At 41.2% G+C, this 17,304-nt stretch overlaps 1 protein-coding gene across 1 annotated transcript in view; it reads left to right on the top strand.

The window, feature by feature from the left end:
• Nucleotides 1-17,304, top strand: part of SCTR (secretin receptor) — a 71,328-nt gene that overhangs the window by 45,133 nt on the left and 8,891 nt on the right. The window contains 5 exon segments of the mRNA XM_054574920.1: nt 310-357; nt 1,076-1,205; nt 2,818-2,971; nt 14,797-14,857; nt 16,073-16,142. Of these exon segments, the coding sequence (XP_054430895.1) occupies nt 310-357; nt 1,076-1,205; nt 2,818-2,971; nt 14,797-14,857; nt 16,073-16,142 (463 nt within the window).

Genomic DNA, 17,304 nt, shown 5'->3' with positions numbered 1-17,304 from the left:
TCACATTACTGAGCATTACTAAGGACTTACTGCACCAGTTGCTTTACAGGTTATTTCTAATTTTTTCAAGACGCCATAAAATAGGTATCATTACTCCAATATTACAGGTGAAATAACCAGACTCTTTGTTGCAAGAAACAGAAAGCCACTGTAAAACAGCTTAGGAAAAAAAAAAGTGACCAGACCCGCAGAATTGACAAGTTCAGGGACATCAGACTTTAGGCATGTCTGAAACTAGGTGCCTATATGTATCAGCAGAACTAGGTTTATGTCCCTCCATTTTTCAGTTTACATTGACCTCATCCTCAGATAGGCTTTCTGCAGGGGAGGCAGAGATGACTGCCAGCAACTGCACGGGTAGGTTCTACCAGTTTTGCAACACCAGGGGAAAGAAGGCCTATTCCCTATTATTTGCAATGAAAGTCCTGGGGGAATTCTCGCAGGCCCAGCTTAGGTCACATGCCCCACCCTGGGCCCGTCACTGTGGCCAGGGCTAGGGAGCTCAGGTCTGTCATGAGGGTGGGAGGGTGGAATCAAACCCACCCAGAGCCAGAATGGGTTCCCCCATAAGAAAACCTGGTTCTGGTGCCTGAAGAACAGAGACAAGTTACAGACTTCCGTCCCCTACAGCAGAGCACGAAACCCAGACTCTAGGAAGTGAAAAGGCTTGAGGTCATATATCTCAGAAGCGGCAGTCTGGGTGTGATTTCTACTGAAGCCTGTGTTTTTTCTGTGCTGCTTGCCTCCTTCCATTTTGGATGCCTGCCTCTGGAACCCCCACCCCTTCTAAACAACTCTGGGAGCTGGAAATGGTAGGTCAGGGAAGAATATAACTTTGCCCTATGACCCCAGCTTTTTTTCCTTTTTTAATTATAGTATGAGACAGAGTAGACTGGGCACCTGGAAGCCTGGGTTCTCATTTAGGTTATGCTAAAAGAGATACAGAGAAATGGAGAAATGTGTCACCTGAAAGAGCCAGTGTCCAGGGCCTGGGTTTCCACTTTGCCCTGGGGGGAATGGTGGGCCTGGCTGTGCTCTAGCCCCTCACAGCTATGGCCCTGCTCTCTCTCTCCAGGAGGCTCCACTGCACCCGCAACTACATCCACATGCACCTGTTTGTGTCCTTCATCCTGCGTGCCCTGTCCATCTTCATCAAAGATGCTGTGCTCTTCTCAGATGATGGTGTCCACTGCGATACCCACAGGGTAACATGCCTCTGTGCCCCAGGGTGTGGCTAGTCCTGCCTGCCTTCCCCAGCCTAACTTTGGAGAGGGTGGTAGCCTAGTGTCCTTCCCAAGAGTCCCTGCTAGGGCTACATTTAATGTTTAGGGTAAAGAGGCCAGCCCTGGGAGTGGGCCAGGAACTTCAGCAAGAGTTCCATATCCCCACATGCACAGTCTGGATAATATATGAGATCAGCTTGTTGGGAAGCCAGTCGGGGGCTGCCACTTGACTGCCAGTGTCCAGGAGTGGATTCACCACTCTGAGATTTATATTTATAGCAAGGATCCTCTTTTGCTTACTTCTGCCAAGTCCCAGCTGTAGATAGGTGGCCAAGCCTAGAGAGGGATGGGTTGGTTTAGAGAAAAGAATGAATATACACCGGTATGTCTGCACATACAGACCTGCAGTAAAACAATCATGTTTTGTTAAACCTAACCCTGTTTCTCATTCTGAATGCTCACGTGAGTCTTACGTCCTTGCAGTGTCACTTTTTGTCAGTTGGGAGCCCCTCTTGGTGCGCGTAACAGAAAATTGTACATCAGTGGCTTAAACAGATGGGGGTCATTTTATACACAAACAGTCCATAGGTGGAAAATCCAGAGATAGCACAGAGGCGCCATGATGCCATGAAGGGCATAGGCATTTTCCCTCTTTCTGCTTTGCCATTCTTGATCCTATGCTTTATACCACATGTTTGCAATATAGCTCCTATAATTCCAGGCCCTACATCCATATTCCAGGAAAGGAGTTAAGTTTGCTTTGGGAGAGTTTGATTTTTCATTTGGGAAAGAACACACCAGGGATCAGAATCTCTGGGAGGCTACAGGATGGGAACCTCAGATGGCCAGCAGGGCAGCAGTGGGGACTCCTTTGTGGACGTGGCCTTGTATTAGCCCATGTGGCAGCCCTCAGGCCACCCCAGGAGCTGTCCTCTCCTCAGGTGACATTTAGTGAGACAAAAGGGGACACTCACAGGGTGAGTATAGGAGCCATGCTGGCATAGAAGCCCCACAATCCCACAGACATAGCTTCCTGGGAACCATGCAAGAGACATGCTTGTTTTAAGTCACTGCATCCTCATCAGGTTTTTAGAGGTCTCCAGTCCAGATGCAGTGTCCCAGTCAGGAGACATTTTTACTAAAATATAATCAATGTTGCCTCCTAACGTAGTTGGTATGTCCATTCTTCATCTGTTTCCAGGGAAACTGAACTTGGAAAGGATTTTAACCATTTCCTTGGATACGCCTTTTCCTCTCTAGACCTCAGCTGCCTCATCTGAAAAATGAAGGATTTAGGAGTTGGGCAATATCTGACACAATTTTATAGTTGATAGCCAATTCCAGCATTTGAATGCAGTTCCTGCTTCTGCAAGGCCATCTTGACTGAGCCTGCTGGACTTCCCCTCTCGGGAGAACTCTGTGGGCCTAGTCTTCTGATAGTGGAAGGCCTCAGGGTATGGCCATGAACTCCAGAGGCTCACTCTGTGGCCTGGCTCCTGACCCCTACTATACTGTGTCACTTTATTTGAGGCTGGCCACCAGAGGGAAGCCCACAGTCACCCATTCTGGGACTCACATGTCTCTCTTTGTCCAGGTGGGCTGTAAGCTGGTCATGGTCTTCTTCCAGTACTGCATCATGGCCAACTATGCCTGGCTGCTGGTGGAAGGCCTCTACCTCCACACGCTGCTCGTCATCTCCTTCTTCTCAGAAAGGAAGTGCCTCCAGAGATGTGTTGCCCTTGGATGGGGTATGTTTCTCAATGTAAATAGTAGCCAAGTGGCATAGAAAGGGCACTAACTCAGAAGAATTTGGTTTCTAGTTCCAGCTCCACATTTAAAGTGAGTTAACTTGTATAATCTTAGATAAGTTACTTGCTGTGTAACCATCAGGCCTCAGTTTATTTATCTGTCAAATGGGAAATAATAGCTAAAATTTAGCCCCAATTTCCAGCATCCAAAGCCTTTTACAATTTGATATCACCCAATACTTGTTGCCTCATCTTCATCAGACATTCCATTTATATGTCATCATTTTTGCTTCCTTTTAGTGTCGGTTAGGGTGATTTTGACTGTAGCCATCATAAAATCTAGCTTATATAGGCCTTAAACATAAAATAAATTAATTGGCTTATATAACCAAAAGGCCCAGAGATCACTAACTTCAGGCGAGGCTGAATCCAGCAGCTCAACAACATATCTCTCTATCTTTCTCCTTTGCATTCTGCTAGTGCTCCCACTGTAACTGCCAGAAGCTTCTGGGCTACTGGCTTCCTTGTTATACCTAATGAGAGAAAGAGGCTGTGTCCTAACATTCCCAGCAAATATTCTAGGGTTCACTCTGAGTGGACCCACATAAGACTGTTACACACCCTTGAGATAATCACAGAGGTCTGAGGTAATGGAATACACTGATTGACTTAAGCTACTCAAACCACATGGATTTCAAAAGGAAATCAGGATTCAGTTTCTAGGAAAAATGGGACATGGTAGCAAGACAATCAACTACAGGCCCCATTGTATCTTTTTCCTCTTTCCTTTCTGGTCAATGAGAATAATAACAACTCCTGTTTCTTAAGCACTTGCTACATGCCAGACGTTGAGCTCAGCACTTAACATGCATTATTTTATCATCACAATCTTCAAAGTCCTCTCAGAGAAACCCTGGCTCAGAGATGTGACATAATAAGCTCAACTCACACTGTAGACAAGGGCAAACCCAGAATTCAAACCATGGCCTATTTTTAAAGCCCTTGAACTTCTATTAACTTCTCTTCTGCCATTAACAAACACCCATCCACCCATTCGTTCATCCTTCTATTCACCCATCTATCTATCTATCCATTCGTCCATCCATTTATCAATTGTCCATTTCATAAACATATGTAAGTTACCTACCAGGTTCTGGACAGAGAGGCAGGCTTCTAGGGGTGACTCACAGGCTTGCAAGGATAGTCATGTGTACCGGCCACTAGTCTCAGTTTTTTTCCTCTCGATGCACTTAATTAAGAAACGCCCCTGCCAGGAATGCACTACGCTTCTTTTCTGCTCATCTAAATCCTACATGTAAGGGCCCTGCCTCCTCATCAGACCATCCAGGAAGTCACCTGAGCAGACAAAGCTTGCTGAGCCCTGATTAACAATGACCTTTGGCCAGCAGGAGTTGTAAGGCTCTGCAGATCTCTGAATACTCACAGAGGCCAGTAGTCCCAGAGTGCCAGGGGGCCCAGGACTTGCCATGTGCACCTGACTCTGCCAGCTTGGAGCTCAACACATTGAGCACTGACTCCAGATCTGCCAGTTTCACTGTATGTACATGGACAGTTTTATAATCTATAATATCAGCATCATAATTTATTGAACTTTCTTCAAGCACTCCTTTGTGTTCAGAAGGGCTTATAAGAATTACAAAAACAAAAACAAAACCAGTTCATCATTCGAAGGGTTTGTCATCTAGAAAGAAGACAAAATTGTATTGTGATATCTCTCACAGGTTTCTAGGAGGTTTAAATAAGATAACGAGAGCCTCCCTGTCTTTCTTGGATATTTAGTGAGCATCTACTATTTGCCAGGCTTAAGGGATAGAGCAGCATATAAAACACAAGAGGCTGTTCTCTCCAGGCCTCTCAGCCTACACAACACCAAGGGGACCATGAGAGGGCCAAGGAACATCTCAAGTTCTCACCAGTGATATGCCTTTCTCTTGCAAAAGCAGTGGCCCCTCCTCAATTTGTACTCAATTTGTTTCTTCAGAGATATGTTGTTTAACTATTGTGCTCAATGTCAAACTTTGCAAAAAAAAAAAAAAAATTTAAGTAGGAAAAAAATTAACCTAGTCCCATCTAGTGAACATATTCTGGAGTTTTCTATTTTTTTAAATGTTACATTATAAAATATTTATTTTCTTTTTTTATTGTATTTTTTCCCCACCACCATTTATCCACCTTATACTTCCTCCCCACTGCAATCACCACACTGTTGTCCATGTTCATGACACCTTTTTCCTTTTTGTTTGGTTTCCCTACCCTCCAAACTCATAGCTGTCAGCCTGCTCTTTATCTATGAGTCTGTCTATATTTTGCTTGTTAGTTCAGTTTGTTCATTAGATTCCACAAATGAATGAAATTATATGGTATTTGTCTTTCTCTGATTGGCTTATTTCACTTAGCATAATATTCCCCAGTTCCATCCATGATGTCACAAAGGGTAAAATTTTCTTCTTTTTTATGGCCGAGTAGTATTCCATTGTGTAAATGTCCCAAAGTTGTTTTATCCACTCATCTATTGATGGACACTGGGGCTGCTTCCATATCTTGGTGATTGTAAATAACATTGCAATGAACATAGGGGTGCTTATGTTCTTCCAAATTGGTGTTTCAGGTTCCTTTGGATATATTGCCAGAAGTGAGGTTGCTAGGTCAAAAGGCAGTTCCATTTTTAATTTTTTGAGATATATCCATACTGCTTTCCACAGTGGCTGCACCGATCTGCAGTCCCACTAACAATGCAAAAGCATTCCCCTTTCTCCACATCCTCGCCAGCACTTGTTGTTTGTTGATTTATTGACGATAGCCATGCTGACAGGTGTGACGTGATCTCATTGTGGTTTTAATTTGCATTTATATGATGATTAGTGACGTTGAGCATGTTTTCATATATCTATTGGCCATGTGTATGTCCTTTTTGGAGAAGTATCTATTCAAATTCTTTGCCTATTTTTTAATTGGATTTTTTGGGGGGTGTTGAGTTTATAAGTTCTTTATAAATTTTGGATATTAATGCCTTACAAGGGGTCTTGGTGAATATTTTCTCCATTCTGCAGGTTGTCTTTTTATTGTGTTGATTGCTTCCTTTGCTGTGCAAAACTTCTTAGTTTGATGTAGTCCCATTTGTTTATTTTTTCCTTTGTTTCCCTGGCCTGAGAAGATACATCTGATAAAACATTGCTACAGGCAAGGTCCAAGATTTTACTGCCTATATTTTCTTCAAGGATTTTTATGGTTTCAGGTCTCACATTTAAGTCTTTGACCCATTTTGAATTTATTTCTGGCATAAGAAGGTGGTCTAGTTTCATTCTTCTGATCCTATCTGTCCAGTTTTCTCAATGCCACTTATTGCATAAACTATCTTCAGTCCATTGTATGTGCTTGCTTCCTTTGTTGAATGTTAATTGATTATAAAGATATGGGTTTTTTTTCTGGGCTCTGCATTCTGTTTTGTTGATCTATGTGTCTTGTTCCCATACCAGTACCATGCTGTTTTGATTACTATGGACTTATAGTATAGTTTCATATCAGATAGTTCGATTCCTCCAACTTTGTTCTTTCTCAGGATCGCTGTTGCTATATAGGGTCTTTTGTGGTTCCATATGTGAAGGTAAATTTCTGAAATATTTGTTCTTGTTCTGTGAAATATGTCATTAGTATTTTGGTAGGAATTGCATTGAATCTATAGATTGCTTTGGGTAGCATGGTCATTTTAATGATATTGATTCTTCCTATCCATGAACACAGTATGTGCTTCCATTTATTTGTATCTTCTTCAATTTCTTTTTTCAGTGTCTTATAATTTTCTGAGAACATGTTGTTTACATCCTTGGTTAGATTATTCCTAGGCTTTTATTCTTTTTGAAGCAATTATAAATAGGATTGATTTCTTAATTTCCCTTTCTAATTGTTCATTATTGGCAGATAAAAATACAATTGATTTTGAATATTAATTTTGTATCATGCTACTTTACTGAATTCATTTATGATTTCCAGTAGTTCCTTGGTGGAATCTTTAGGGTTCTCTCTGTACAGTATCATGTCATATGCAAATAAAAACAGTTTTCCTTCATCCTTTCCAATCTGGATGCCTTTTATTTCTTTTTCTTGTATGGTTGCTATGGCTAGGATTTCCAGTACTTTGTTAAATAAGAGAGGTGAAAGAGAACATCCCTGTCTTGATCCCAGTCTTACAGGGGAACATTTGTAGTTTTTGCCTATTGAGTATGATGCATTTTCATATATGGCCTTTATTATGTTTAGGTATGTTCCCTCCATTCCCATTTTGCAGAGAGTTTTTATCATAATGGGATGATGAATTTTATCAAATTCTTTTTATGCATCTATTAATGCCATCATGTGATTTTTATCCTTTATTTTGTTTATGTAGCATATCACATTTATTGATTTGTGAATGTTGTAGCGACCCTGTGTTCCCAGAGTAAATACTACTTGATTGTAGTGTATGATCTTTTTGATGTACTGCTGTATTCATATTGGTAATATTTTGTTGATTTTAGTATCAATGTTCATCAGGGATACTGGCCTATAACTCTACCTTTTTTTGTAGTGTTTTTATCTGGTTTTGGAATTAGGATAATGTTGGACTCATAAAATGAGCTTGGGAGTTTTTCCTCCTCTTGGATTTTTTGAAATATTGGGTTAGCCTAAAAGTTTGGTTAGTTTGGTTGGTAAAATGGCTCTATTAACACTTAGTTGTCTTTAACTTCAATTGAAACAATTTTGTTAGATTCTATTCTGATAGTTGTCATATCAACATACACTTAAAAAACTTAACAAAACTGATGAATTTTTGTGCAGCCATTTTAACATTAAAGATGGAAGAAGATATACAACATTTTCTGTGTATTATGCTTTATTAGTTCAAAAAAAGGTAAAAACTCAACTGAAACACACAAAAAAAGATTTTGCCGTGTATGGAGAAGGTGGTATAACTGATCAAACATGACAAAAGTGGTTTGCAAAGTTTCATGGTACTATTGACATTTTGGCCAAATAATTTTTTGCTGTGGGGCTGTCTTATGCATGGGAAGATGTTTAGCAGCACCCCTGGCCTCTACCCACTGGAAGCCAATAGAGGGAGATAGCCGACATACTGGAAATGTCCAAATCAATAAAATTATTGTGAAAATAAAAAATCTGTCTTATTTTACAGAAAAAACTAAATGGACTTTTTGGCCAACCCAATAATTTGAGAAGAAGAGGTATTAGTTCATCCCAGAATGTTTGGTGAAATTTACCTGTGAAACCATTTGATCCAGGCTTTTTGTTTGTTGGGAGTTTTTAAATTACTACTTCAGTTTCACTGGATGTACTCTGTCTATTGAGATTCTCTGATTCTTCCTGATTTAGTTTTGGAATATTGTTATGTTTCTAGGAATTTTTACATCTCATCCATGTTGTCCAATTTGTTGGCATATAATTGTTCATAATATATTTTTTTAAATCCTTTGTATTTCTTTGGTGTCAGTTGTTACTTCTCCTCTTTCACTTCTGCTTTTGTTTATTTGGGTCCTCTCTCTTTTTTTCTTGATGAGTCTGGTTAAAAGTTTGTCAATCTTGTTTATCTTTTCAAAGAGTCAGCTCTTAGTTTATTGATGTTTTGTATTTTTTTTTTTTTAGACTCTGTATCATTTATTTCTGCTCTGATCTTTATTACTTCCTGCCTTCTACTTACTTTGGGCTTTGTTTGTTGTTCTTTTAAGTGTAAAGTTAGACTGTTTATTTGAGCTTTTTATTGTTTCTTGAGATAGGCCTGTAAAGTTATGAATTTCCCTCTTAGGATTGCTTTTCAATTGTCCCACAGATTTTGGGTTGTTGTGTTCTCATTTTCATTTGTTTCAAGGTATTTTTTTTTAAGATTTTATTTATTTATTTTTAGAGAGGAGAGAAGAGAGAGAGAGGAACATCAGTGCATGGTTGCCTCTCATGTACCCCCCTATCGGGGACCTGGCCCACAACCCAGGAATGTGCCCTGACTGGGAATCTAGCTGGTGACTCTTTGGTTTGCATGCTGGCACTCAGTCCACTGAGCCACAGCAGCCAAGGATCGATGTATCTTTTTATTTCTTTCTTGGTCTTTTTCTTGACCCATTCATTGTTTAAAAACATGTTATTTAGCTTCCACATCTTTGTGTATTTTTCAGTTTTCTTGAGATTGATTTCTAGTTTCATAGCAGTGTGCTCAGAAACGATGGTTGATATGATTTCAATCTTAAATTTATTGAGATTTTTGTTTTGTCTCCTATCATGTAGTCTATCCTAAAAAATGTTCCATGTGCACTTGAAAAGTATGTATATTCTGCTTCTTTGGGGAGAAATGCTCTGTAGATATCAATTATATCCATTAGCTCTAGTGTGTTGTTTAAAGCTGCTGTCTCCATGTTGATTTTCTTCCTAGAAGATCTATCCACTGAAGTCAGTGGGGTGTTAAAATCCCCAACTACAACTGTATTTCTGTCAATCTTTCCCTTTATGTCCATCAAGATTTGCTTTACATATTCAGTTGCTCTTATGTTAGGTGCATAAATGTTTACTAGGGTTATATCCTCTTGTTGGATTGTCCCCTTTATCATTATGTAGTTAGTGTCCTTTGTCTCATACTAAAGCCTGGTTTTAATGTCTATTTTATCAGATATAAGTGTTGATACTCAAGCTTTTTTTTCCCTTTCCATTTGCATGAGATATTTCTTTCCATCCCCTTACTTTTAGTCTGTGTGTATCTTTTGATCTGAAGTGGGTTTCTTGGGGGCAGCACATTTGTGGGTCTTGTTTTCTTATCCATTCAGCTACCATATGTCTTTTAATTGGAACATTTAAGCCACATACATTTAAAGTAATTATTGATAGATATATATTTATTGCCATTTTATTTTAAACTCTTTTCCTCTTTTTTTCCCTTTCCTTTCTTCTTCTTGAAGCAAGCTCTTTAACATTTGTTGCAGTACTGGTTTGGTGTTAACAAATGCCTTTAGCTTTTTCTTGTCTGGAAAGCTCTTTATTTCTCCTTCAATTTTAAATGATAGCCTTGCTTGGTAAAGTAGCCCTGGTTGTAGGTCCTTGTTTTTCATCACCTTGAATATTTAATGTCACTCCCTTCTGACTTGAAACATTTCTGTTGAAAAATCAGAGTACAGTCTAATTGGTGCTTCCTTGTATTTAACAGTTCTGCTTTTCTCTTGTGGCTTTTAAGATTCTCTCCATGTCGTTAAGCTTTGACATTTTAATTATGATGTGTCTTGGAGTGGGTTTCTTTGGCTTCATCTTGTTTGGGACTCTCTGCACTTCCTGGACTTGTGTGTCTTTTTCCTTCACCAGATTAGTGGAGTTTTCAGTCATTATTTCTTCAAATAGATTCTCAATCACTTTCTTACCCTCTTCTCCATCTGATATTCCTATGATGTGGATGTTGTTATGCTTCATGTTGTCCCAAAGGTTTCTTAAACTCTTGTCATTTTTTAAAAATTCTTTTTTCTTTTTGCTGTTCGGCTTGGGGTTTTTTTCCTACCTTACCTTGTCTTCCAAATCACTTATTCAATCTTCTACTTCATCTAAACTACTATTTATTCCTTCCAGTGTATTATTTCTTTATTTCTGGCAGGTCCTTTTTATGGTTTTCATGTCTTTTTTCATGCTGTTGAGTATCCTTATAATCATTACTCTAAACTTTATATCTGATAAATTGCTTGTCTCCGTTTTATTTAGTTCTTCTTCAGGAGAGTTCTCTTGTTCTTTCATTTTGGGCCTGTTTCTTTGTCTTCCCTTTTTGGGTGCTTCTTTGTGTTTGTTTCTAAGTATTGGGTAGATCTGCAAAGACTCTGGTACAAACTTATGCCAGATGCTGCCTGTGACTGGTCCTGGGCAACCTGTTTGGAGCTAACAGCTATCCACAGCTTGTGGCTCTCTCTGCTGGGCATAGGTATGTGCAGAAAGAACCAGGCTGTACATCAAGTCTGGCTTTTACCAGCACCAGTCCTGAGGGATGGTCAGCTAAAGCCTCAGAACTTCTGGAGATCTGTCTTTGCCTACAGGCTTTGTGTTAAGATTAAACACTGAAATTGCCTCCAGCTGTACTCCTCTGAAGCCCAGCTTAAGCTCCACAGGGTGGGGCAAGAAAGATTCCTGCTAGTGGGGCTATTGCTTCCCCTTGGGCTAAAGACACTTAGAGGGGCGTGCTCTTCCTGAGAAGGATGGCTTCTGAAGTATGGGGATAACTCAGCACAAGGATCCTAGCAGCTATCCCTTCAGCTTTCTCCCCAGAGCCACCAACCCAAACTCTCCTCACACATCTCTAATCCACTCTACCCTCCCTCTGCTGGAGCCCAGGATAAGTGGTTGCAAATAAAACTTTGCGTGTTGTTCCTTTAAGAGACTCTCTATGTCTCTAGCTATTTCTCCCTGGTGGACAAAAACCTTGCTGCTTTTCACAGCCAAATGTTATTTAGGTTCCTTTTCCAGTTTTGGTGCTACAGGCTGGGGAGCCCAGCTTGGGGTTTAGATCCCACACTTTTCAGGTGGACCTGCCAGGCCACTGAAATATCCCTCGGGAACTTCAGCTTCCACCTGTGGGAGCCATGCCAGCCCTTTCATGCCTCCTCCTCACTCCCTACCAATCTTGTAGTGTTGTGGTTTCTTCTATATGTTCTTGGTTATAAGGCTTCTCTCCAGTTAGTGTTCAGTTGGTTATCCAGTGTGATTTTTCTATAATTTAGTTGTAATTCCATTTGGTCCTGGGAGGAGGTTAGAATAGCTTTAACCTGCTCTGCCACCATCTTGGATCCATATGGGGTTTCCTTCTAGACTGCGCTCCCTACTACCAATTTTCTCTACATAGTTATGGTCATTCTGTATGTAGAATTTTGAATCTTGCTTCTTTCCATTATCTCACAAGCATGCTCTATATTCCTGCAAGTCTTCCATAAATGTTTTCAGCTACTTTGTGGATGTATTTAACCAAATACCTATTATTTGGACATTTAAGTTGTCTCTAATATTTCACTATTATAAATCACAGAGTGATGAATACTTTTATGGGCAAAGCTTCTTCCATGCTTAACATAGAATTCTAGAAGTGAGATCACTGACTCGGAAGGAATGAACATTTTTAAGTTTTTTACACTTATCCAAAGTTTTTACAAGGTGGCTGGGGTGTCAGTCTATACCCAAAGAAGGGTGATACCTCTGGCTTTTGTTGACATGAATAAGCTCCCACTCAACAATGAACTGAAACTCATTCCACGACCTGCATCAAAATTATGTGAGGTTATGTTGAAGGAATTCAGAACAGGTCTCCCCAAGATGTGCCACTTTGGCATGTAGATTATTTTGAGCTGAAGGCAATCAAGATCCTGTGGGCTCACAAGAAATTTTAGCTCTCTTTAAATACCAGTTTGGGGCCTTGCCCATAGTAAACATTATCATCAGAAATAAATTTTAATGACCTACATATAGGGTAGGGCAAACTTTTAATTATTGAAAATCTGCTCTTCTTATCATCTTTCAGTGACCTTCCTCCCCTCTGAAGCTCCAAGACACCTTATCCATCTTTGTCTCTGACTGCCATATGTACCTCATTTCCCCTTTCTGTCTTTGAACCTCTTATGTATGTGGTGACTCTGACTCTTTCATGTATCCAGGGTTTCTGTATGTATGTAATTAAATTTGGTATTTTCTCTTGTTAATCTGGCTCCTGTTGATTTGATTATTAGACCAGCTGGAAGAACCAAGAAAGGTAGAGGAAAATTTCATCCTCCCCCACAGTGTCAAATCCAGAGTCTCTGAGCCAGTGGGCCAGAGGTGGAGCCTGAGACTTTGCATTTCTAACAAGGATGTAAGGGATCCCTGCATTGCCGGGGACCACATCGAGAACCCTTACTCAAGCCATTATCAGTTTTTTACTTTTCCACCATCTCTCTATTAAAGGTGGAAGACGATGAACAGGTGGCCCTCAAAATCCATATTTTTGCCCAAAACCCCTCAAATTGAGGCAGGAAATTTTTTGAAATTGTTATTTTATCAAAGTTATGCATGTTCTTGCTTTAAGGAATTAAATAGGAGTACAGGGCTTATAATAAAATAAAGCAGTCTCCTGTCCCCACTTCTGCTTCCCAGAGGTAACACCCTTCAACTTTATAACTGTTCCTCTTGTAATGTGCTCTCATGCTTCTAAACAATATTCTACTATTTCTTGATTTACCCACCTGAGGCATTATTTATTGACTCTGGATGATGAAAGAAAAGGATATAAAAGTTCTTCAACCACCACCTCTCTCCTACCTGACTTAACCACAAAGCTGCCAGGGTAGGCAGGCAGGGAGGCATAAAAATTCTAGCATTAGAATTTTTAACAATTTTTGGTTAAGTCATATTCATTATGTACATCATTTTATCTATGTAAATATTGTTTATCACTAAGTCAAGTGGTGTACAATGACTTTCCAATATTTTAGTATTTTTTTCATGGAGTTATTTTTAATTTGCTTATTTGTTTTATATTGTTGTATTAATTCTCACAAATTCTCCAACAGAACTGGAAAACCCTCCAATGCTATTTTCCAAATTATCAAATGCAACACAAAATCTATTAGTTCCCATTTGTTTGCTTTCTTCCTGCTGTATTAGTTTCCTAGGTCTGTTGTAACAAATTACCACACGCTTGGTGGCTTAAAACAATAGAAATTCACTTTCTTACAATTCTGGAGGCCAAAAATTCAAAACCCAAGGTTCTGGCTGTGTTGATTCCTTCTGAGGGCTCTGAGGGACAATATGTTCCAGCCCTCTCTCCTAGCTTCCGGTGGTTGCTGGCAATCCTTGGTATTCCTTGGCTTGTAGCTGCATTACTCCAATTTCTGCCTCCATCTTTACGTGGCCTTCTTTCCTCTATGCCTCCTCTCTCTCTCTGTGTCTCTTGTGGCCTTCTTATAAGTATGCCAGTCATATTGAATTAGGGTCCCAATATGTCTAGGATTCTTTAACGTATGACCTCATTTTAAATAATTACACTGCTATCTATAGGCCCTTTGTCTGGGGCTATTTGGTTCCTCCAGAAAAGAACTCTTTAATCTTCTGCCTGGGGTAAAGGGTGGCTAACTGGAGCAAGGGTAGAAACCTGGCTGCCAGAGGTCTGAAAACTGAGCAGCCTAAGGGTGGGGCTCCTACCATTCAACATATAGATGAGCATGTCCATTAGAAATAGCATCTGAGCCACACATGAAATGTTAAATTTTCTAGTAGCCACAGTAAACACAGTAAAAAGAAATAGGTAAAATTAATTTTAATGTTTTATTTAACCCAATAGAACCAAAATATTATCATTTTAAAATATAATTAATATAAAAATTGTTAATAACATATTTTGCATTCTTTTATTTGTACTAAATTGGCAAAATCTGGTATCTGTCTTGCACTTCCAGCACATCTCCTTTGGGACCAGCCACGTATCAAGTACTCAATAGCCACATGTGGTGAGCAACCCCTGTCCTGGACAACACAGTGTAGACATCACTTCACCCCTTCTCTCTCTTCTCTGCAGAGGTCCAGAGTCTGGCTCAGGCTTCTAGAAGAACTTGAGTCCCTTGTGGCCTTCAGGATCCATCTCATCCTGCCTCGGTTCCCAGGACATCCTGGGATGAAGCATGAGGCTACATATTAATGCATGATTTATTTACAAGGCAGTTTACATGGCACTTGCTCCCTACCTGGGCTGGGGTACCTGAATGTCCTGTTCCTCATACAGACATGGAAAATTGAGTCCTCTGTCTTCTACCTCTCCCTTTATTTTTAATCCTCAGGTTCCCCTGCCATTTTTGTTGCTTCGTGGGCTATCACCAGGCACTTTCTGGAAGATGCTGGGTAAGTTGTTTGAAGGAGAGATGACAAGAGTGTTTTTTATATTGTACAATTCTTCAAACAGGATGGACACTTCTTTGGAGCAATCTAGGAGAGGGCTGTTTCTCAAACTGGGGGCCATAGGAGGATTCTCTGGAGTGCCAGGCTGCTGAATGCCCAGCTCTCTGAGGGTGTGAGTTCGCTACACCTGCACCCTCCCTGCCTGCCTGCCCTGGCAGCTCTGTGGTTAAGTCAGGTGCCAAACAAGAGCTTCGAAAGTCCAGGCAGGTGCCGCTCAGTGATGAAGCTCTAAAGGGCCAGCTGGCCTTTCCTTCCTCCTGACTTTTCTCCTTCACTCCTCCCTACCGCACCTGGGTGTCTGAGAGTCCTGCAGAGCCAGGCCTGGAGAGTGGCAGCCACATCCTCAACAACTTCTGCTGGGGACAAAGGCATCTAGTCTTGTTCTCTAAAGATTTGAGGTGTTGGGGAGGGAGGTGAGCCTGGGGGCCTTTTGGGTCTAGGCACCTGGAAAGAAACCTTGAAAGAAGCCAGGGAGGAAGTGAGGCAGCATGACAGAGCAGGAGGCTGGTTCTCTTTGTCATAATGATACAACCAGGCCAGGAAGTGAACCAGGTTGATGAAGCTGACAAGTGTCTTGCTGTTAAAATTGACCCTAAATAATTGTTTTAAAATAATTTTTATAATTGGGTAAATTCACTGTTTGAAAAACCTGGATTTTCAGCTTCTCTAGAAAACTTAAAAGTTCTATGAACAACTCCCATTTTCTTTTGTGGCAAAATGAGCTAGAACAGAGTCATGACTGCCTTAGACCAGATACATACTCTCCAATTTGCCAAGTATCCTCCATGTCTGATTTCCCTGGGGTCCTGAGGTCACATGTCAATCACCCAGCCTCTTCACTCACTGATGTCACTTGTCTGGCTATTGTTGAGTTTGCCACTTTGTTAGTGCTGAGATCCGAAATCTCTGGCTTTCAGGTTCCATACATGTCTGTTCCCCAGACGCTCACCAGGGGTGCATGGAGACAGGGCACTGCTCCCTCAACCCCAGCTGTGTTCCTGGGCATCAGGAGAGGGTTGATTCCGAGTGCACTGAGCACACAGCCCAGGGCTCAGGATGACAGCATGGGTCCTTCATTCGAAGGGCATCTCAGGGAATGAGTCTTCTCTGGTCAGCCCAGCTCCCCACTCCTAATGATGCCCTGCTGTCCCTCCATAGGTGCTGGGACATCAACACCAATGCATCTGTCTGGTGGGTCATTCGAGGGCCTGTGATCCTCTCCATCCTGGTAAGTGGCCATCCTTCCCTGAACTGGGCTCCAGTGAAAGAGACCAGACAGTGACTGTCCTGTAGGGACAGAGGAGACAGGGCTAGCACCTCTCCCTCCATGTGTGGTAGGAATAAACCTCAGAGCTTCCAAAGGTTGACCAGCAGCATGAGGGGCTGGAAGTTCCACCCCTAGAGAATAGTGGATGAGAGTGGGGTCAGTAACAGGTAGGAGGCGCAAGAGCTTATGTCATTCACTTTTATCTATGACTAGGTTCTAAAATGTGGTGAGCAGAGCTCTTTGCCCTAAACTGGCTAGCTCTGTATTGGCCTCAGTTCCTTCACTGGTTTAGATCTTTGGGTCTTGGTTATTGAACAAACATCCTCTTGTTAAACTGGAAAGAATCATGAGCTGGGATCATGGAGGGAAGGGGTGAGTTGTGGCTAAGGAAAGCAGAGGTAGGCTGTGGTCTTTGGCCTGGGCACTCATCTTAACTTTAAGTTCCCAGGTTTTCCTGCTGAGCTTATGGATATGGATAAGACTATGGGGACAGAGGAAGAAAGACACACGAGGGACACAGTGGGGTTGCCTCAAGGACTGAATCAGCCCCTGAGCTGCACACAGGGCTCAGAGGGACTCCAAGCCCGCAGGACCAGCTGACAGAAAGTGCCTTCCATGGCCTTACTAGAGTGGGGAGAGGGCAAAGGACAGAGCAGCAGCCTTCTCCTCTCCCACTGGCTGACTTGGTGACCTCCTGGGGCCATCTGGGAGGAAGTGGCCATCTCATGACATTCTTCTTCTTCAAAAATAATAAAATTCATGTAAAAAGATTGGAAGACAGAAAATATATTTTTAAAAAGGAAATAAAATCACCCATAAATCATCATTTATTACCAGGATACACATTGCTTGTGCATGTGATTTTCCTTCCTATCTTTTTCTTCTTGAGCACACACGCTTTTTTTTCTAAATGCTTAATATGGTTTATATCCTAGTTTGTTCATTTTTTCACTTAGCAATAGATATGAGCTCTCCCACGTCCTTTGAAATTATTCAACCTACCAATGTGCCATGGTTGTGTAATATTCCCATAGGAGGCTATCTCCTCATTTAGTTAAGCCAGTTTCCTTTCTGTAATTCTGGGACTCTGACAACTCAGCTGAGTAAAACCCCAGCTGAGGGA

The sequence above is a fragment of the Pteronotus mesoamericanus genome, unplaced genomic scaffold (genome assembly GCF_021234165.1).
Source record: "Pteronotus mesoamericanus isolate MK-2021 breed Mesoamerican mustached bat unplaced genomic scaffold, CSHL_Meso_final contig_27, whole genome shotgun sequence".
NCBI classification, from domain to species: Eukaryota; Metazoa; Chordata; class Mammalia; order Chiroptera; family Mormoopidae; genus Pteronotus; species Pteronotus mesoamericanus.
This window is presented reverse-complemented; position numbering and strand designations above follow the sequence as displayed.